The sequence below is a fragment of the Sturnus vulgaris genome, chromosome 14 (assembly GCF_052056855.1).
Source record: "Sturnus vulgaris isolate bStuVul1 chromosome 14, bStuVul1.hap1, whole genome shotgun sequence".
In the NCBI taxonomy this organism is placed as follows: domain Eukaryota; kingdom Metazoa; phylum Chordata; class Aves; order Passeriformes; family Sturnidae; genus Sturnus; species Sturnus vulgaris.
This window is the reverse complement of record NC_142256.1, coordinates 7,340,421-7,362,694: the sequence shown is the minus strand read 5'-3', so window position 1 is coordinate 7,362,694 and position 22,274 is coordinate 7,340,421. Positions and strand designations below refer to the sequence as shown.

General features: G+C 37.9%; 1 protein-coding gene across 2 annotated transcripts in view; it reads left to right on the top strand.

The window, feature by feature from the left end:
* Positions 1–16,666, top strand: part of PCDH11X (protocadherin 11 X-linked) — a 417,732-nt gene extending 401,066 nt beyond the window's left edge. For both annotated transcript variants that reach the window (XM_088173063.1, XM_088173062.1), the window contains one exon: positions 11,286–16,666. In XM_088173063.1, coding sequence (XP_088029189.1) covers positions 11,286–11,677 — 392 coding nt within the window. In that variant the 3' untranslated portion in view covers positions 11,678–16,666. The remainder of the gene's footprint in view (positions 1–11,285) is intronic.
* The last annotated feature ends 5,608 nt before the right edge of the window (positions 16,667–22,274 follow it).

The window sequence follows — 22,274 nt, the reverse complement described above, 5'->3', positions numbered from 1 at the left end:
ATAATAATAATAATTGCCCTGTTTTCAAGCATCACAGTCCTCATGGCTGCAGCCACAGGACTTTTCCTGACAGCTGTTGCAATGGGCTGACAGGATGCTGTCAGCAGCTGCTCACTTCCATTCTCTTGGCTGATCTTCCTGACACTAAAATCTTCCAGAATAATCACAGCTATCACTGTTTCCTAACAGTGTCTTTTAAAAATTATCCATGCTAGGAGAAAATGCACTATAAAGAATTGTGTCAAGTGTTGATCTGGCCTAAATTATTCCCATCATTTATCTGTTGTCCAGGGGCTGATGGAATCTTCTGTTTTAAGGAAAACCCCACAAGTTTAGTAATGCTGCTGGCTAAAATTCCAGTGTTTTTATATTTTAATTGAAAATTACTCTGGAGAACATACATATATATATATATATATATATATATATATATATATATATATGCCAGAAAACTTGAATAGTTGGAGAAGGCTCATGTGAGTGAAGTGAGGAATTTCCAATCAAAGAGCAAAACTTCAGTGGAGAACCTGGTAACAAGGGGATGTTGGGGAGCTGGTCACTGTGACAGTATTGCCTCATCAGGATGCTGCCCAAATTTCTGGAGGTGCCAGCAGTGCCTGTAAAGGCCCAATTAGGAAGTTGGAGCCATCTCAATCAGTAATTTTGAACTCTCAGGTAAATGCTGGAAGCTGCAGTTTTTCAGGAATCCTTTTTCTTGTTCAAATGAGGCTCTGAGCTGATGTGCAAAGATTGCTCCGAATCATTCAGAGCCACGCTCCCATGCCTGACTGGAGCACAATGAGGTTTGGATTATGCTGCTTTAAATTATCACCCATTTGAAGTCATTTTCTTTATAAAACAAGATTAAAATGACTGTAATTCAAAACATTTTACCTCAAATTGATGTGAAAATTGTAGTGTTCATATTATTTCCATTTTTCAATTTGACAAAACATTTCACTCAAAACATACAAGCTTTTCTGTGTTGTCACTATCTTAACAGTGAAAATACGAATTTTACTCTGTGCACTTTACTCTTTCCTGATGTGTCTTATTTCTTAACACTACTTATTTAAGTTTTTGAAAGCGTGTCTTTCTATAGATTGTTGTAGTACCTGGGGAAAATATAAACAAATTTAGGAGGTTTGCTTACCTCCTTTCTAACCCACACAATAACAGTTTATAACTTCATATTGTTAAGTTTGTTCTCTGGTCTTCCTCTGTGCCTGATGGCTGGAAAAGTGCTGATGAATGAGCAAAGCAAGGAAGACATTGAAGTTCTAGCTTAATGGAATTGAAACTCAGATTATTTACCTGAAACTTCCTTTAATTTGCTTTCATATTGATAGCACAGGAGAAATTTCTCTGCATTAATTTTCCTCAAAACTTCATGTCTCTGAACAGAATCATGTAGGGAAAGAATAGTCTTTTCTCAGACGTTTATTTCATAGACAGGGAGTATTATCAGTAATACTTTTTTTAAAAATCCAGTAAATTCTGAGTACCTTACTTGAGTTCCCCATAAAAAGGATATTTGTGTCATCTCAGACAGAGTTCTTTGTTCAGAGTTCTTGAGGAAACAAAGAGCAGAACAACACTGAAAAGCACTGGAAAATCAAGTGACTTGCAGAAGTCCTTGTCTAAACTATTGCCAGTGAGATTTACAACTGCAAAGTTCCTGGCCTAAAAATACAATTGCATTTATTTTTAAGTCACACTGTGTTCGACCATAAGTGCAACAGAATGCCAAACCTTATCACTTAAAATAATAGCAAAGCTCGTGTCAGCTCTCAGACCCTCCAACTCTGCCACGGAGCTGCTTTTGTGTGCTCAATCTGCAAAGGATAATTCATTCCTTACTAGGGGGTATGATTTCAAGAGCTGAAAGCTTTAACTAGTACATATGTATAGGGTAGATTTAAAGTGATTATGGAAATGTCACCGCAGGACAATGCATTATTAGCAGGCCCTCGTATGTTGTATGCTGTCCCCTTATGTTTGCTGATAATTAAAAAGCAGATTGGGATGTCCTGGTGAGAATGAGTGCAAAATGTCCCTTTTATCATTTGCAATAAATATGAAAGAGTGGTCTTGCTGTATCCTTCAGTGATTGTTCTCTTTGCGTTGGTGACAAATGACATCTTTCTCCTTGTAATGTGCCTGCAGGGTTAAATGACTTTATTATTATTAATGAGTCATTGCTCCAGCTGCCCAGAAATACAGGGAGTAGGAAACATAAGAGATTTAGACCTAAGTAATTACAAATGTAATTATTACCTTTCAAATTTCATTTTTACAGCAATCACAAGGTTGTTAATCAAACATGGCCCTTTCCATGTGCTCACACTTTTTTGGAGCCTTTGTCCCAGGGATGAGCAGCTCCGTGGCTCCACCGAGGGTAGTTTGGTGGCAGATTGACAAAGTGGTCTTGACAGAAAACTGCTGTGAAAAAATTGGATGGGAGCTGTTGTGTAGCCATCAAGGAGGCTGTGCTTGAGAGGGTTTTCCTCTTGGAAAAACCCCTGAGCTGCAGCCATATGGAGCAGAGTGTCCTCCTGGGCAGCACCAGGGCCATCCCAGTGTCCTGGGGAGAGCTGCAATATTGGAGTTTTATTCCTCCAGCCTGCCCTTCCTCAAGGTTGTTGCTTGTCATGGAGGGATCTAAAACACACAACAGAGCCAGCATGCTGCTTTAGGGGAATTAAAAACCGTGGCCTCTTACCCTGGAATATTTATCCCCATTACTCATAATTATGGATTTGTAAGTTTTGAGGTGGAGCATGAGGTTTGTTCTCCTGCAGTCGTGGCAAGGGCGTTGCAGGGAATTCAGGAAAGGGGAATAGCTGTGATTGTTGTTGGGCCATGTTGTAGGTGCTGTGAAATATAAGCAGTGCTCTTTCCCAGAATCATAACCTGAACTGATATTTATTGTGAAATGTAAAATCTGAGGGATGGCTTTGGAGAAATGAGAACATTTCCGTTCAATAATGCCATTTCTTCATAACATTAAGGAACCCCATATTTTAAAGAAATAAGTGAAAATGAATTGAATAGAGAAAATGGGAATTACCAGTTACCACATTTTATACCCCCAAATGTAATGTCAATCAGCACTGTCACAAAGCATTTGAATTTTGTAACTATTTCTTTGATGGGAAAATTGTTTTGTCAAAAAAACCCTCAGCAAGCTTTATTTATATATTCAACTGGAATTAATTAATATTGTTGATGGTCCAATAAAATGTAATAGCTATGAGCACTCAAAAAAGCATAGTGTGTTACATAGATATCAGCATAGGTGATTATTTTAAACATGTTTAGAAGTATTCTCAAATAAATAGGGTATTCATAATAAAAAAAACCCTTTTTTTGTTAATATTCTAATAAAGAAGTATAGGTTTGTTTGTTTTTTTTTCCTTGAAATGCAATTGGAGTCACCACAAAAGGTACAAAATATTTTTAGACTTTTGTAGGTTTGTTTTGGTTGCTGCTCTAGTGGTCTTTGACTTTAAATTTCTGTTTGTGTATATCTGATGAAAACACAATTCAGAACAACTTTTATTGGCTATCTTTTGAGTTATCACAGGAGATATATGTTTACTAGCTCACTGAGCATTTGGGGTTTTTATGACTCCCTTTTGAAAATTAATGTTTCATTAAGGTGTCTGAACCGTGACCAATTGCCCACAGTGGTTCAATTACTTCATTTAAAAGATTTCTTTTTTTTTTTTTAAGTATTCTACTTTCCATCAAACTTTTGTTTATTTTTTACTATAAAGTCAATAAAAATGAAGACACAGAATGAGATACTGAAGTGAATAGAGGGTGTTAAAGACATTTGAGATGTTTTTTCCCACACCAAACCTTGAAGGAGCTGCTGTGTGTGAAACCAGATCTTTGTTCTGATGTATCAGAATTTTTGATTGATGTATCTGAATTTTTTGATTACACAGCCTAAGCTTAGGAAATGTATTTTCTTCTGTTTCCACACCGAAGTGAGTTTATGTAGATTGCATAGGGATTCTTAGTTCTCTTTATGAATCTTTGCTCTTTTGGGATATTTAGTGGTTTTTAGTAAAATCCATTAGCTGTCTTTTCTTCATGGACACACGTGATTTTATATGAAACTTAAATCTGAAAAAGTAGATACAGTGTTATATCCTGTGTCAATGATTCCTCTGAAAAGTGACAGCTGAAGCCCTTTTTTATTCAGCATATTTTGTAGGATGTTGTGTTTATTACAGGAATTTTACATCAGTAGCAGAGTTTGATGTGTATCACTTAAAATGCACAGTCTTTGCAGTTATGGGAGGAAAAAATGCTAATTTTACTCTTTACTATTTTTCCAGGTCGAAGGTTATTGCTGGAGGATAAACCATTTTTCACTATATAGTTTCACCTTGTTTAATTGATTTGAATTTGAATTTATATTCCATGTTAAATAATGAACCATGTATTAATAATTAAGAAGGTTCAGTACAAATGGGAAGCAGTTAATTAAATATTAAATAAAGCACATTGTATTAGCCAGTATTGTAATCAATATACTAGATTTTTGGTTATCCATTTTAGATTGTCATTATTCTTTACTAGTTATAGTTAAAATTCTCATTGAAAATTCAATATACACTTTATAGGCCAATACATGCAGCCTTTGCAAATTACTTTTTTTGTTGTTTTTTCCATAAATATCAGCAAAACATGGACATAGAAGATGAATTCTATTGGACTGTTAGAGCAATAAGGGTCACTGCCAGGTACTGTCCTACAGCTCTGCCACACCCATGTTCATTAGGATGAAAAAAAGAGTTTGCAGGAGGCTTGGAGACTTGGTTTTGTTGGATTTTTTGGTTTTGTTTTTGTCTTTTATTTTTTTTAATTTTGTATGAAATTTCTTTCTGTGGAAAACAGTAATTGTTGAAGCTGAACTTTTTACAGGAGCTTTGCCTTTAGACCATATCTTGGTTATGATTAATACAAGATTGAGGCTCTAGTCAGAATAACAATGAAGTAACCAAATGAAAGATTAATGTGCTTTATTTGTGGGGCTATTGTTTGTGAGGCAAAGATTCACTTCACAAGTGCACTTAATGAGACAGGAATTACCAGAGGCTGATTCTCTTGCCTCCATTTCCTCTCTCCCTCACCAACTTTCCTTGGCCATCTTTAATAATGTTGAATTCAGGTGCAAAATCCTCACACCTCATCCTACCATTTGGATTTTATGAGAAGTATTTTTTTTTCTGATTAAATTCAAATTAAAACCACTGCTGCTAGGATATAAACTGTGTTCATTGGAATGGAAGCAGAGCTGATTCTTGCAAGTTACCCAGCACAATCTGGCAAACCTAGGTAGCACAGGAAGATGTGATTTCCCTCATGCCTGTTGATTCCTCAGTCAGAACATCTGGAGGATCAATCTTCCTCTGATTTCTCACAAGCAAAGCAAGCTCTGTGCACACAGCTGAAAATTAGAGAGTGGTGTGTCCTACTTGTTCTTTGAACAAAAAGGTTCCAAGGCTAGAATTTAAGTAACTCTTTTAGGTTTTTAATTTATTGAGACGTATACAGGAAATAAAATATTCATAGGGAACTCCTCCCAAAGGCATTTTATTATTAAACCAAAAAGCTAGAGTATATTACAGCAGCACTCATTTAGGGTTTCTACATGCGAGCTTCTTCCTCCTGACCTTATTAAAGTAACCCAGTTTACACTAACTACTGTTCCTCCCTCCCTTTTTTATTGTTAATGTCATTTCTGTTCTCCTCATGTGGTGGAGACTTCTAAATGATGGTTCTCCAGTGGCCACTTTTGGTCACCAGGGTAATTCCGGGCCATAATTTCCCCACATTATGCTCGAATTCCTGCTTAGATTTAGTGCCACATTTAGTAAATACACATGGGCAACACGTGGTGGAGGGGCCTGACCCGTTCCTGGGGAACTCCTGGCTGAGATGAGGAGTTGGGGTTGTCATCTCCATCACTCTGGAGGGTTCCTGCTGAGCAGAGAGCGCTGGGAGCTGCTTCATCCCAAACGCTTCAGTAAACGAGAGGCACTTCTGCCTGCTGACAGAACAGTGCTGGCACTGCAAGCCATGTATTCATATATGTGCTGTGTTGTGAAAATATGAAAAATAGCTCAGCAATGGCATAATTATGGGCAATTTGCTTAATTGCTTGCTAATTGTTGCTTGCTTTATTATGAAACAAGAGTGCTCTAAATGTAACACTGGATGGTTTGCATCCAAAATGTGTCAAATTCAAAACTGGCTTTTCATTAAGACTTCAGCTATATGGCTTTAAAATTCAAGCACGCTATATTCTGTGGTTTAAGTTTTTTGGTTTTTTCTTTCTTTCTTTTTTTTTTTTTTTTTAATTGGTTTGGAAATTTTCTTTGCACAGTTTCTGTGCCCCTAAACCTGCTTTGGTACAGTACAGTCTGGTCGTTTCTGAACTTCTAATGAATCTGAGTACTTTGCTAAGGAGAGCATTTACAAATGTCTTTTGAGCATTGCTACACACGTGGATAAAGGTGGGGATCTTTTAAGGCTTCTCCAGGAGTTGATATTCCTGACTGTCCAACCCTTAGAGAAGCACATCTTCCTGTCAACACATGCATTTGGATTTTTTCTCTTAAGGGATATGTACAATTCTGAAAGTTTGGCCTTTTGGAAAAGCTGCTCTCTTTTTCAACCAATATATCCAGAAATGAGCAAAAGGTTAGACCAAAAAAAAAAAAAAAAAATCTCCTTTCCAGCCTAATCTCTGTGATTCCATGGTGCAGGTGATGACTTTGATGGCAGAGGACAGAACCAGCCCTCTTGAAGTTCTTTTAGGAGTACATGTCTCTTTTAAGGCTGCAGGTAAAGAGCAGAAAAGAGTTTTGTCTATGCACCAAGTATGTGCTTCAACGATCTCACAGGTCTTTTCCATGCAAAATGATTCTATAATTCTAACTTTTCTGCACTCTGAGACTGCTGGTAACATACTCATACCAACAGCCTGTCTCCCTCTGCGAATTTCCCATGGGAAACAGTCTTAAAACTGGAACATGATATTAAACTGGAAACACCAAAGTATCGTGCCACGTATTTTGTGGACTGAGAAGGAGAGTAGAGCTGTTGAGCTCTTCAGTTTTCATCTCTAAAAAGCAAAGAGGACAATCAACATTTTTATTTACTACCTCTAAAATCCCACGCAGTCTTTATAACCATAGGAAGTCTCTGGTCAAAACAAACAAGGGAAAAAAAGGTATTTTTTGTAGCTGTTTTGATTGAAGGATAGCTGTCTGGCAAGGCTGGACTTTCACATTTTCTTGAATGAAGGTAAATATTCTTACTTGAAAACTGTTTTGACCTATAAATGATGAGACTGTGGAACAATGAAGAAAGTCTTTTAACTGTTGTGCTTTTAGTTATATTTGACAGTTCTGATCTAAACATTTCTTAAGAGCTGACAGACAATTTCTTTTAAAATCTTCTTAGTTCTGCAGACAATTAAAAATAAAACTTCATTCCTAAAACAACCCGGAGTTCCAATCAGAGTGCTAAACTCACATCTGCATGAGTGTGATCTATTATATATGAATTAAAAATTCTCTTTTTGTATTATTTGTATGTCATGTTTGAAGAGTCTCCATGTAGTATGGAAAAAAATATCTAAAATTGAGAGTTTATAACTGAGTGAAGTAAGAAATTAGTCAGACTGCTAAGAGTTCAATGGAATGTATTCTTTATTCATAATACGTGGGGAATATGCAAACTCCTATTTCCATTTATAAACCTGTCAAGTCCTATGTGAGAAGATGGTACCAGACACTGAATTTCACTTGCAAGAACCATCATTTCTTCTGAAAATATTCAGAGACAGCCAGAACTTTCTCTTCCTTGATGGGTAGAGGCAGGTGTCAGAGGTGTTTCCTTCCCCTGATTACTTATCAGACTATGCAGAATAATCACCTGCACTACTACTTTGGAATGAGAGAGAAAGGCTCAGAAAATTTGATTGTCACCCTCATTTGGAATGACTTTCAAAGAAACAAAATACAGGGAAGCTTAAAGAGGAGCAGCCAGGAGGTGCTGTGGTCAATTTGCAGAACCTCTGATGGACGACCCCTTGAACACTGGAATTCACATCTCCCACAAGCGTGGCTGGAATGCCATGTAAGGAAAATAGAGAATGAGTTTGACAAAAGGAGAAAAAAAAAAAATAATAATGCTCAGTGATTAGTCATGCAGAAATTTTCCTACAGTTTGCTCTAGTTTGAGTTGTTTTCCAAGAGTCGTTGCTTTGTGGGTGGGGAAATTGTTTGTTTGTTTGACTTAGAAAAGGGTTTTTTCACAGTTAAGGAAAACTGTATGTTTTACATGGCATCATAAAGTCATGCATAACCATAACCATAACCATAGCCATAGCACTGATGAAAAGCAGACTCTGACAGCAATATTGAAACAAGATTGAAAGTAAGATTATGACTTTTACAAAAGATGTTTCTTCTAAACAATCCTGCACTGCCAGACTTTTGTATTAAAAAAATCCAACTTAACACCAAAATAATTTGTATTCATATCTTAGGGTTGTGTCCAGGATAGTTATAAAGCTTTGGGGTTTTCTTTCTTGTTTTTTTATTTGTTTAGGGGTTTTTGTTTGTTTGAGTTTTTCCTTTCCTTTCCTTTCCTTTCCTTTCCTTTCCTTTCCTTTCCTTTCCTTTCCTTTCCTTTCCTTTCCTTTCCTTTCCTTTCCTTTCCTTTCCTTTCCTTTCCTTTCCTTTCCTTTCCTTTCCTTTCCTTTCCTTTCCTTTCCTTTCCTTTCCTTTCCTTTCCTTTCCTTTCCTTTCCTTTCTTCATAAAACTAAAAATCAGATTAAAATACCTCTTTATTAACAGAATAAACAAGGTTGTAATTTTAACAATACTCTTATTCTTAACGTGGTAATGTGTTCCAAGTCTCCAGGTTGGTCTGGCAACATGTGGCACAAAATTACTGTCCTGATCTTTGAAAGTTTGTGGAGAGTGTTTTATGTGTGACCTTTTTTCTTCCAACGTTGCCTTGGCCAATGTTAAATGTTAAATTTTTATTGTCAAATGCTTCCTTTTGCTGTTCTAGCTTTGTGTACTCTCTTACTGTAGTTTGGGAGAAATGGCACAGTAGAAGTGTTGGAACTGCTTGCTCTGAAGAGCTCAAAACAATTAAGTATTGTTTCCAAATAAATAATTGTGTGTTTCGCATTTTAACCAAATTAAGAGCATTTTAAGGGATTTTTAAATTAATGCAAAAAATATCAGTTTCTCTACAAAATGGGGATAACTCCACACTCTGTCAAGGTTGTACCTGATTTCAGTGAATTGCCTTCATCAGAATAGAAGCAAACCTGGATAATTAAAGAGCTTAAAAGACTTGTATATGCTTAAATGTATGTCTCTAATAGCAGATAGTAGGACACAGAAAGATTAGACTAATCTACCACTAGAAACTTTTCTTTTTTTTTGCAGTAACTGTTGCCTCCACTGAATTTTTTCCATATTTATATCTCCTACTGTCCATCAAAACTGGATTAGTATTTCAACAGCAAGGTGCCAAAGCTTTGTCAGGATTAAACAGAAAAATACTCAGGCAAAATGACTGAGGACACGTTGAAATGCCAGCAATACACCAAAATAACATTTATAAACAATCACTCCTCTAACTGACACCTACAGCATCCTGAAGGAGAAATAATTAAAAATAGAGCATTAATGGTATAACAAGCAACCAGCTGTCTTCTTAAACATGGTAGATTTAAAAAAAAAAAAAGAAAATATATCCTGTTTTGGACATCAACATTATATATTTCAATGCCTGAAGGAAAAAGTTAATTCCTTTGTATTGAGATGTAGCATGGAAATAAGTGTTTGTGCTCTGCAGCTTTACACAGTTTTCAACATGCAAAATATTTGTTAAAACAGAAATGCAGCATCTGTTTAAACACAAAGCTCAGAGGGTGGGAGGCTCCTACTCATCACTCTTATTGCTCTAAGTAATTTTAGTGGCATTCCTTCTCCAGTGCTTATGAGCCAGAATCTGATTTTAAATGGTATTTTCATTAAGATAGGTATTAAAAATGTGTATGTATTTTTCATTGGGAAGTTTTATGAAGAAAACACAAGGAAATATCCAGTCAGATATTCTTCTGCACTTCTGCTATGTTTAACCATGTACACAGGAAGAGAATATAAAATTAACACTTGGAATATTAGAACTATTTTGAGGAGTAATTTGTAGAAATTTAATTCCATTATTTTTTAATTTACCTACCATGGTAAACCACAATTTAAATGAAACAGATCAAGAATATTTATGTATTACAAATGAACATCATTTCGATTTAGTAGTTTGTCTTTGAACAAATTAAAATTTCTATAATCCTTTCTCAAGGACACAAATCTTGCATCTACTAAAGAAATCTGGTTTGATTACTAGCAAACTATAGAGGTTACATCTTCTTTTACTAGTACTCTGATTTGTCAAGGTGTCCAGTATTGAATGCATGGAGAAATCAATGCTCTTTAAAATAACTGTTACACTCTTTTATTCTTAGAACTCCTGAGTACATTTTTGAGGCCAATGGACCATCTTTGGCTAGTGCTCAATTTAGGGCTTTTGCCTTAAGCAAAGGAAAGCAATAAAAAATCCAGTTTTAAGAGAATATTTTAAAAACAAAAATTTTTTTTTGCAAGTAGTTCTATGAAAATATCTAGAGTAATGGCATTAAATTATTAAAAAGCTTTTAGCTTTATTACAGAAATGACAATTGCAAGAAGTGTGAAAATATTATTTTATGTGACTGGTCTAGAGGACACAGTCGAGTTGTGCCACAGGAGGTTTAGATTGGACATTAGGAAAACATGTCTTCAGTGCAGGGGTCATGAATCATTGGAAGAGGCTGCTCAGGGAGGTGGTGGATTCACCATCCCTGGGAGTGTTTGAAGGGCGTGTGGATGTGGCACTTGGGACTTTTCGGTGGTGAACAGGGTGGTGCTGGTTAATGGTTTAACTCACTGGTCTTAGAAGTGTTTTCCAACCTGAGCAGTGATATGATTCTAGGAAATCGAGGGCTAATTATGAAGCTTTAATGATGGTGTGAACTGTGACAACACTGTGGGCCCCAACATCTGGAGCTCCACACCCGGAGCCCTTTCCCTCCCACGCTGTGGCCACCATCGTAGGACGGGAATTGCTTTGTCTTTGCCCCTCTCTGTGCATCCCCACACCCCTGACCATATCTCGTGTTTTTCCCCCCTCCCAGCTATCGAGGTGAACCTGCAGAAAGCTCTGGCCGAAGCCTCTGAGAACTGCACTCAGGAGTGCCTCATCCTCGGCCACTCCGACAACTGCTGGATGCCGCCGGCGCTGACGCCGTTCCAGCAGCCCAACGCCTCGCTGCCATCCTTCGGCTTCCAGCAAGGCTGGGGCCGAGGAGCCAGGCCCGAGGGACGCCACACTCTGGGCAGGCCCCTGCCCAAGGACGACAGTGACAAAGGCCAGGGAGGGCCCAGGCCTCAGTTCTACAACACCTGCGAGAGACATTGCGCCGGCGAGGATCCCATCAAGGTCATCCCCCTGGCCAACTTCGCCGCGTCCCACCCGGTGCCGGCGGCCGGCGGCAGCGCCACGTTCATCCACGAGCACCAGCTGTGAAGGCACAGCTGGCAAAGCCCCAGTTTGCAGGCTTGGAGCGTGACTGTGTGTAGATAGTCACGGCCTAGCGCCGCCCCGAGCGCGCCCGCTGGGCCTGTCGATATTTGTGTATATAGAATCCTCGGTCTGAAACGGAATATCGAAATCCTTAGGAGCTGGTGGGAAGGGGTTTAGCGGAATTCTCGGTAAAATCCAGAAAATGGGGAAGATGACCCACAACCTAGAAACAATCAGAAAAAAAAAAAAAGAAACAAAATCCCGTTTATTTTCTCACATGGGCCGTGTAGTGCAGATATCTGCCAGCAGTTCTTCCTCCCTTTGAAGGCAATTCCTTAGTACAGTTTGGGGAATATTGCAGTCTAAAAATAGCTTACTCAATTTTTTTCTTTGTTGTTCTAATTTATAGCATATTCGTGGATTTCATCTTCCATTTGCTTAGCATTAGAGATCAAGTGAGCAATTTCTCATTTGATTACTTGACATAATAGAATTAATAAGATCTTAAAATCTAATTCTTCAGAAGGATGGTATATCTTCCCACCAAAATTTCTCTTTTATATAATTCAGAAGGAAAATGTACATGAAACTGATTTTTATTTTAATTTTTATTGGCTCATTGTACAGGTATTTATTCTCTGAAAGAATGCAATAGATGAAGTAGAAAGCTCTCAGCTCAGCTTTTCTGTGAGAAATAAACAACGTCACAATGAGAGGACATCCAAGATCAAAAATGGAAACAAGTAACAAACAACTTTATTTTTTTAATTTCCAAGATTTTCCTTTCTATAATAATTCAAGGAACAATATTATCCTTCTTATGATTTCCAAGCCATAAGTCTATTTCTCTCTCTTTTTTTCCCCTCATTTATTTTTTTTCATCTTGCAGAGCTTGCTTTGGCTACTGTTCCTGTTAGTTGAAAATTACATGGGCACTGCTGAAAACAGTAGGAAGTGGGGTAGTTTTTTTTGGCTGATGTGATGTCGTGGCTGCAAGCTACCAGTGTTTTAAAGAATATTTAATAGTGATGTGTAGGGCTTTTTTTTTTTTTTTTTTACAGCTATATTCACCTCTTGTAAGTATCCAGTAAAAGTTTAACTATAATATTAGTTACTTCATCACAAAGCTGTTAGATTAAGAAGTATTTGTCATTGTGGATTAGTTGTTAGAGAATGACTGATAGTGCTCAGCAAAGAAAGAAGGATCTAGGTAATGGAAGTTGGATAAATATAAATAAACCCTGATCATATTATTTGAAAAAGGCTCAAGGTGATTCTTTTTAATGAGGAAGGATTTTTTTCAATGTTTTGTGTATTGGAGAATATATTCTCTTGGTAAATTCCACGGTGGATGAAAAGAGGATTCCTTTCTTAGATGAAAAAAACATATTTTCCTTCTAGTATTTCCTTCTAGTACTTTGTTGGTGTTTAGCCATTTCATCATTTGCAGTATGTACATACCAAGAAATTTTTCCTTTAAGAAAATGCATAACTTTTTTTTTGTTTTATTGCTACATTAAGTGAGACAATCGAAGCTGTATGGAGGGGAAAAACAGTGTGTGAATATTTCCTATGGGTAGAACTCTGTGTAGGCTTCATAATGTAACTTAAATCTGTAATTTATAAACAAAATTGTGTGTAAAAATGCTGTAATATTAACTGCTTGTAAAATTTCCAGAAGTTCAAGTTGTTGAGGGTTTCCAATGAATGCTAAAAGAGCTTCTCTTATGTGCCCAGCAGGTATAAGTAGCTTTATATATTGCTGTCCCCACTGTAAATCTATTCAAACCACATTTAGATTTTATGTGCAAAATAAATAAAAAAATAATAAAAAAAAAAAAGCTTCACTTTTAACCTACTGATAGGGTTTAATTAATGGACATCAGATTATCTAATGATGTACTTCTTTTGCTTTCTTTTTTTATTTTTTTTTAAGTAGTTTTCAATAATGTTTAGAAAAGATGTGGCACACTGGCTTCCAGTTGCATGTAAATCCTGGAAAAAAAAAAAATCATAATCCTTTGGGTACTGACACATCTCATTTCCAATTCTGGGACAATTAAAAAATTGACAAATTAATTCATACCTAATGTATACAAAGCCCTTTGTTGTTTGCTTTGGAGACATCATGAGGAGAGAATTTGGCAATTCTTTTCAGGGATATGCAAAAAATGAGCTTATCTGTAGTTTACACAGATTTACCAAACATACTAATTGTGCAAATTTAGAATAATGCTGACAGTAATTCCTCCTATTGTAAGCAGAGGTCTTTAGTTTTTATTGCAGATGCTGCTATACCAAAGGTTTATGGAATTGGCAGCTCCATTGGAAAACTCTCCTTTTTTTATTTATTTTTTTTTTCCCCTGCAACAATTCTTTTGGGGATGAAAATTGTAACTGAAATTTCCTGGCAAAGAATGAATTTCTACAATTTGAGGATTTTTATAGGAAAAGATGAAAGACCCAGAATTAGTGGGGGTTTTGGTATTTTTTCCATTGGTAGGGGAAAAAAACTCCAACAAACTTCATTTAATTTAAACATTTAGGGTATTTTTTTTTTCCCCTAAGGTAGTGAAGCACTTAACTATCCCCCTTCCCTTGAAATCAAACAAACAAAAACCCAACCAAACACCCAAACCAAACAACAATAAAAAATAACTTAAACATAAAGCATTACAATGATGAGTCTGATTATAAGAAGTATTAAACATTATATCCATGAGAATGTGTTTGATATTCTAAAATTCAATCAGCAAGATACAGAACAATTAATTGTAAATACACATTGTATCAGGGGATAAATTCTTCCCTCATTTTTTATATATTATACCTCAAATATACAAAAATACACATTTGAGGCAACATTTTTCTGAGTGGCATGTCAGTATCCAGAGGAATAATGTTACTAGAGACTCGTTACACATCTTGCCATATATATAAATAATTTATCTAGTACATAGACTGTATATTTTTGTGTATTTTTTTTTTCTTTTCTAGTCATTTAACTTATTTTATCTTACTTGTGTGAATTTGTGGAGAAAACAATTCTATATACAATATTCAGTAAAATGCTAGTTACATGATTAGATTTGTTCCATACGGTGTAACAATAAAGGAAAACCTTTGCCTTCAAAGTGATGTGTCACACAGTCGAGTCTAAATTATTCCCCCCTCCAAACTCACGTTTGTTGCACTCCTGAGTATTGAAAAAAAGATTATTTCCATATTGTAAAGCAGCCAATGCTAAAATAAAACAAACAAACAACAAAAAAAAATCTGTTAAAAGAAAGAACCGAGTCAAACTGTTTGAAGCAGAAGATGCCGTTTCTTTGTTTTCCTGAGCTGTGCTGGATTCTGAAGTGTAACTTAATTCTAAAGGATAATTAAGCATGTCTGCCTGGCCAGACAGAGACTGCAGCACCTGCTCTCCGGGCCGAGCTGGCCGGATGCAGGGTCATTTAGTTAATTAGCATGGCAAGGAGCCCGGGCTAATGGGAGCAGAGGGTTACTCAAGGCTAGCACGGGGCAGCTCCACACAGCAGCACTGGTGTTGTGCTGAGCCCAGCCGGGGCTCTGGGCTGGACCAGAGCATCCTTTTGCACCCATTTACATCCCTTTACATCCCTTTGTACCCATTTACATCCCTTTATATCCCTTTCCATCCCTCTGCACCCCTTTAAATCCCTTTACATCCCTTTGCACCCGTTTACATCCCTTTGCACCCCTTTGCATCCCTTTTGTACCCCTTTACATCCCTTTACATCCCCTTGCATCCCTTTGCATCCCTGACCCCGCTGTGCCTGCAGCTGCTCGGGATTTTCCTCAGAGAAGGGAAACTTGGCTCAGTAATAATCCAGAAACAATCACTCTGTGTTCCATGGGGAGCTCCATCAGCCCAAACCCACAACAATTCCCCTGCTTCCAGCATGGTCCAGCCAAAGGCAGAGCCTAAATATTTCCACTGGTAAAGGCTGTGATGTCTAAAGAGGCTCCCTGGGACAGAGGCTGGGCAGAGTTAAAGGAATAAAGCAGGGATTTATTAAAATCCTTCAAAGGATTCACCTTGGGCAGCACAACTGCCCGTGGCTACTCCCAAATTGGACCCAGAGTCGGGAGTTTTTCACACTTTTATCAGTTTTGGTCCATTTCCACATTGGGTTCATTGTCCAATCCCAGCTCCAGGTTCTGCAGTCCCATCCTCCCAGATTCTCTCCTCCATTCTCTGCTCTTTGCACTTTTTGGGGCTGGAGCTGCAGCTGTCCTTGGTTGTGGGGCTGGAAAAGGATTGTTCTGTGTGCCTGAGCTGGGAGGAGAGCTTGGAACACTTTGTGTGGAGTTCAGAGTCACACACAGTGCAGTGCAGAGTCTGGAAAATATGAAAAAACTTAAGGCTAAACTTAAGCTAAAAACTTAAGCTAAAACTTAAGGCATCAGTTGATTAGTTCAAGGTTGTTCGAGTCAAGCTGAGGCTTTAAACTTGGAAAATTTACACTTGGCTTTATTTGATTTCTCATGTTTTCCTTTTGCAGGTTGAATAGCGACCCTTAATCAATGATAAGCAATTAAATGATCACACTGCAGTTTACTACCCTGATTTAGCAGGGTAAACAAACGGGAAGGAATTGGTTTGTGCAGACACAAAGTAAAGTTGAAGGCAAAGATTTTATTTGGTATACATAGGAAAATTGTGTATAACTTATGTTATCCCTAGTGAAGAAAGAGATTGATGATTTCTTGTAAATATTTGAGTTTGTATTTCTGGGAAATCTCCCTGCTCTATGGCATACTACAGGATCTGGGAGTGAGCAGTGTATGTCTGTGTATTGAAACAGCCCTAACCACACTCTACAAATAATGCAGCTGGACACCATATACTACAGTCCAGCAGCATTTAAAGTCCAGTAAATTTGCAGTAGTTCTATTTCAGGTTTCTGTACAGCATGTTGTCTTGTTAATTACAATGCTTATTAATAAACTAGATCCACAAAAGCAGTTTTCTCCTTTGCACTGTTTTCTTTGGGTTTCTGGAACGTAAGTTCTTTAAAAGTATTCCCCCAGCTACACTTTTCTCCTATTTTCAGCTTTCCAAATGTCCTTTTACTGGGAAGCCCCAAACTGACAGGAAGTCAAGAAAATTTAACTTTATTTGCAGTTGCTTCATGCACCTGAGTAGCAGGTAAGCAGTAAAAATAATCACACACAATGTGTACAGCAATTGAGCTTTATATGATCAGAAATATCTTCCATTTCTGTGTCATTTCTCTTTGTGCCAAGCTCCCTCCTTGTATTATGCCTCTGATACATTTACTTATAGAAAATCATTATGAGCTGGAGGCAGGAGTGTTTTATGGTGTTTGCTTTGTTAGAAAATATGCTATTTCTAATTGAGAGAACATGGTTAATGAGTTGTTGTTGAGCTAAAGGGATTATCCTCTCACCATGAATGTGATATAAAGAAATAACCATCAAATGAGGAACTAATGAAACAACATTTTATGCATTTTTCTATCTTATTTTAGTCCATATTTAAAGAGCATCTCTGGTTGGCCTGACACTAAGGCAGTAATATCTTATTCTTTGATGCAGTAATGGCTTTTATGTCTGCAGGACCCTTTCAAGCAGGAAAATATTATTTATTTTGGCATCACAACTGTTCACAAGTATATTCCCTTACAGCCAATAACTGCTGACACATCAGTTGCTAGGCCAGATAATATATTCAACCTCCAAATTAAGAAAATGGATGAAAATACACGGAGCTGAAGGGTTTCCCTGGTTTGGATGGACTTGGCAATATTTTGCAGGGCCACCTTGGGAGGGAAGGAAAGTGTGGAATTTCACAGAGATCTGCCAAAACAAGAACAGAGCAGGGCAGAAGTGTGTAGTACCTGGAGAAGTGCACAATTTTGTCACTGGTGTCACTGCAGGAGAATTGCAGAATTGTGCCCCCATCATTCTGTTTTCCTCCCTGCACACACAGGGAACACCTGGAGCCCTGCTCTGGCCAAGTGGAAATTCCTGAACCCCAGGGATTTTCTGGCCAGCTCTACAAAATTCAATATTTTCACCAAAGTGTTCAAAAAAACATCTCGTGCCTGTAGGATGAGCTGCAGCTCGTGCTAGGTAATTTGGGCTGAGGTAAGGGCTTGCTAGAACATGCACATGGATTTCTTTAAAAAAGAACATTTGTTTCCCAGCAGCAGACGATTTGGGGGATGTGCTGCCTGTATGATATTTCAGCATTTTTTTACCTTTTCCTCAGGTTTTTCCAGGTGTGGCCTTAGGGCTGAGCTGGAGCTGGAGTGTCTGCTCCTCCTTACAGAAGTGCCTCATGTCAAGCAGAAGAGGAAATGAGCAAGAAGGTTCTTCCTGCAGGAAACAGAAGACAGCTCTCCTCTCCTGAATGGTCACAAAAGTCATATTTTAAGAAGGTATTTGTGGACTCTGTTTGCAAAGAAGTATTTCTCCAAGATGTATCCTTTGTGTCCTGGTCCTTGCATTTCTATTTCAGTATGAAATCATGGCATGTCTGATAACTACAGTGGGACTAACGGTGTATTTCCACTTTTATTTTTATTATTTTCGTGGTTTAGATGTATTTTGCTGGTGCTAATTTAATGCTTCAAGCTAAAGCTCTAACAGTAGATGTGTTCAGGATGTGACAGCTAGGTCTTCATCAAAATCTCTAGTCCATGCATTCATTCTGCTTTTCACTATGGAGTTGGTGCTACCTCTTGTCACTGTTTTTCCCCACCAGGATTAAGTCTGTGTTTATAAAAAGGGAAGTTCCTGGGTACTTCCATCCACGAGGCAGAGGAATGAGGTGCCTGGGAGCTCTGTGCTAGATTTTAACCTGTAGCTGTAAGCCACCAGCTGGGAGGTGTTCTAGAGCAGATGAGTAGGATGTGCAAAGAAAAAAGGACATTTTATAAGGCACTGAAATGAAGTTATTCATTGCCACTGCAGCTGTTATGCATGTAGTAAAAGAGTTGATTAACATAATGAGATTAAGCTAAGAGAAATTGCTTTTAACCTGTGCTTAGCTTGAGTTGCTGTTGAGTTACCAGAGATGATAAAAGGCTGTACCCAAAAGCTTGTCTAAACTTTCCAAATTTCTATAAAGGATATGCAGGTTGGTTTTTTTCTTCTCTGCTGTGTAGATCAAGGTTCTGTGTACAGAGGGAAGTTAAAATCAGTCTGAAAAATGAAGTGATTATAAGAGGGGTGAGTAGGTGGGGGGAAAGGTGAATACTTTGAATACTTTTGGGAAAAAAAAAATACTCAGGCAAGCAGGAAAAATGAGCAACTTTTCCAGCTAACAGGTACACTGAGATACACTGGGCTGCCTGCAGTGCAATGCTAATTTTATTCATTAGCATTTTATAGATATGTAAAATTTTTGGTTTGCATAGAAATATCTGTTAAAATCAATATAATCAAGATCTGTAATGACAAAGGAGACCTACTTGGAATACTTTTAATACAACTTAAAAAGGCTTTTTCCCCAGGAAATCTTACAGGCTCATTTCTAGAAAATATAAAGGGACTCTTGCTGTTGCTGTGCAAAAGCAAATGCTTTGAAGTGATTCGAACTGGAGAGACCAAGCTGGAGCAGAATGATTTAAAGACTGAAATTTGATGGAAAAAAGATACATAATCAATCTACATACAAGTATAGACACTCCAAATGTAATTATCATTGTTTTCAAAGTTCATCTCTGCACGAGAGACAAACGTGAGCATTGGGTATCACGCTGGTTACTAAACATAATCTAAAAATATTCATCATCTTCTGGAGGCGTGCACAAAGTCAGAGCTTCCTGACTTAGCAGATCCAAGCTGCTGTTTGTTTGTTTTTTGGTTTTTTTTAATTGCAGCAGAGACATTTAGCACCGTGCCTGCCTGGTAATGTAGGGAATGTAATGCAAGGCCTTGACATCTGAAAAGTAAAGACTGTCTGAGCTGGCTCATAAAAAACGATGCTGGGGAAATTGGCAAAGAAAACAAGTCTCTGAAATTCTAAACAAGCGTTTTCAATGCAGAAAAAAAAGAGAGAAGAATCTAAAGGGTCACATTTGCAGCTTATGTGCTGCAGATAATGTGCTGCACAGCTCCTTCCCTATAAAGCAAAATTGTCACCGTGAGGCAGGGGAAGATTGAGCCTTTTGTTAGCTGGAGTCACTCTCCTGCAATGATTGCACACAATCAATCTGCTTGGGTTTTTAAATGCTTTTTATCAGATTTCAGCCTATTGACTCAAAAATGTGTTTCTTGTCAGTGTAAAACTACTGAATATTAAAGAAAAGATAAAATTTCCCAACCTCAAAGCTGTCACTTCAGTCTACAAAAGGCAGTTATTGAAGCCTATTACTGTTTTGGCAGTGCTTGTCTGAAATTCCCTCAAAATATGCCACTAAAATTCAAAGAAAGGACTACAAAAACACTAATATTGAAGATTTATGCTGTAAAATTTGAGCAATTTGCATATAAATATTCATGGCATATAAGAGATGTAATGAAAATTCAGGAATCTTAATGTTTACTCTGTGTAGAACATCTGATGTGAGTACCTGAATCTAATTACAATGAAAGGAAATCTGCCCAGCAGGCTGAATACAAACAAAATAAATAAATAAATACACATTTGCCTATTATCTGTTGGGAGAAAAAAAAAATAAAAATCTGTGTAGTTCAAATTAGAAATAGTCAAGGATAACGACATCAGCCATAATTTTAGGGAGCTTTTTTTTGTCAAAGTTCATTGTCTAAAGAATCTCTAAGCTGGGGATAGGGGAAAAGGAACCTGCAGGGGTAATTCCTTGACTTGGAAAATTTCAGAACCTCCACGTGTCCACCTGAGGATGGAGAGAAGCTGGAAGACAAGATTGCATGTCTGCCTTTTAGATGGCTAAAATCAAATGAGTCCAAACCCAGGATTTGCATGCAGATTGTTATTCTAAGTATGAAAAGGAGTGTGTGAGTGAATACCAAAGATGAGAATCCCAACCCCTCTCCTCCAGCAATCATGACCCACCCTGTCAGGATGGTTTGCCTGCCAGGACGTACCTGGCTGTGTTTAGACTCGTGCCAGGTTCCTGTCAGAGGGGTGCAAGGGGCTGACATCTGATGTGTGCAAAAGAGCAAAGAGTTGGGTTTCAATACAGCCAAATTGGCAAATAATTTTTTTTTTTTTTTCTGTGACAAGTTTTGCTTAACTAGCACAAGGGAGCAGAGCAGTGTGCTCCGTGGTGTGAGGCAGGATCTGATGAAAAAGCTGAGTGCAGTTGCTGGGTTGCCACTTTTCTTTTTTCTTCACCCCCTGGCACTTCACTCTCTGTTCTGGGGCAAATCTGCAGCGAAGCCAACAATGCTTAGGCACCTGCACCAAGCAAAAACATTAAATAATCTTGCTCTTCGTGCAGGGGAAATGTCAAGAGGGAGGAAGAAATCTGCAAAAAGTGTTGCCATCATGCAGAGAAATTGTTAAATGGTCTTGTCTCCTCATGACAGAAAAGAAAGCTCTTCTGAAGTGGGAAAATGTATTTTTATGAGTTTACCTCCTTGCTAACTGCTTATATTTGAACAACCTGTGGCTGCAAGAAGGCAAGAAAAGTGTTATCTCAATGAAATTGCTTTCCTGCAGCAGCGTTTGTCACCAGGACAGAGGTCACATGCAGAGGAAGAGCCCTTCAGTGAGGACCCAGGTGGCACCACCAGGTGTCCTTTGCTTGGGAATCTCTTGGAACACCATCACCCCCATTGCACAGCAGCACAGCTCTGACAGTGCCATTGCAACAGGAAAAGTACCAAACTCTACTTTTCCATCGAATGGTTTTGATATTTAACAGCTCCTTCTGGGCACAGCTCAAACTCCTTCTCACTGGAGAAGGCATTCTCTCCCAAAAGTAAACTTTCCCAAGTTTACTTGGACAAAGTCTGCATCATTTTCACAATTTTTTTACTAATCATTAATTCATTATTTTCTTCTGGACTGTGTCAACACTGCATGTTCTCCACATGGCCAGGAATGAGCTGCCAAAAGCTCAATAGCAGCTGCCTTATCCAATGTATCTGTCTCACATGCTGCAGCACGTGGCACTAAAATTAGGACTTGCTGCCAAATTTGGCAAATTTCTGCTTCCCAGAAAGGCTCTCAACTCATGAGATTGCCAGGAACACCCTTTAGATAAGGTCATATTTGGCTGCAGTTGGTGAAAACTTAATTAAAGTGACACCAGCTGTAGTAATACCAGTGGTAGGGAGGATTTCAGTCTGAAAAACATCTTTAGTAGTGTTCTCCAAGGCAATTCTTCAAGGATAGATGACCTGAGATATAAGTTTAAGAAGGGAAATGTGCACAGGCAGTAGAAATGTGGGTGTTGGTATGAAGGAAATAATGCCAGAGTTGCCTTTACCTGGTTCTCAGCTCAGCTGGTCATAAATATGCACAGTAAAGTAAATGTGCACTCTCTATTTTTTTTATATCTCTAAATCATTTTCTCTCAACTTTATTCTTTGTATCATAAACCTTTTAAACTACCCCAAAATTTCCTTATTGTGAGTTACTCAACTTCTGAAGGAATTTTCTCCAAAACTTGAG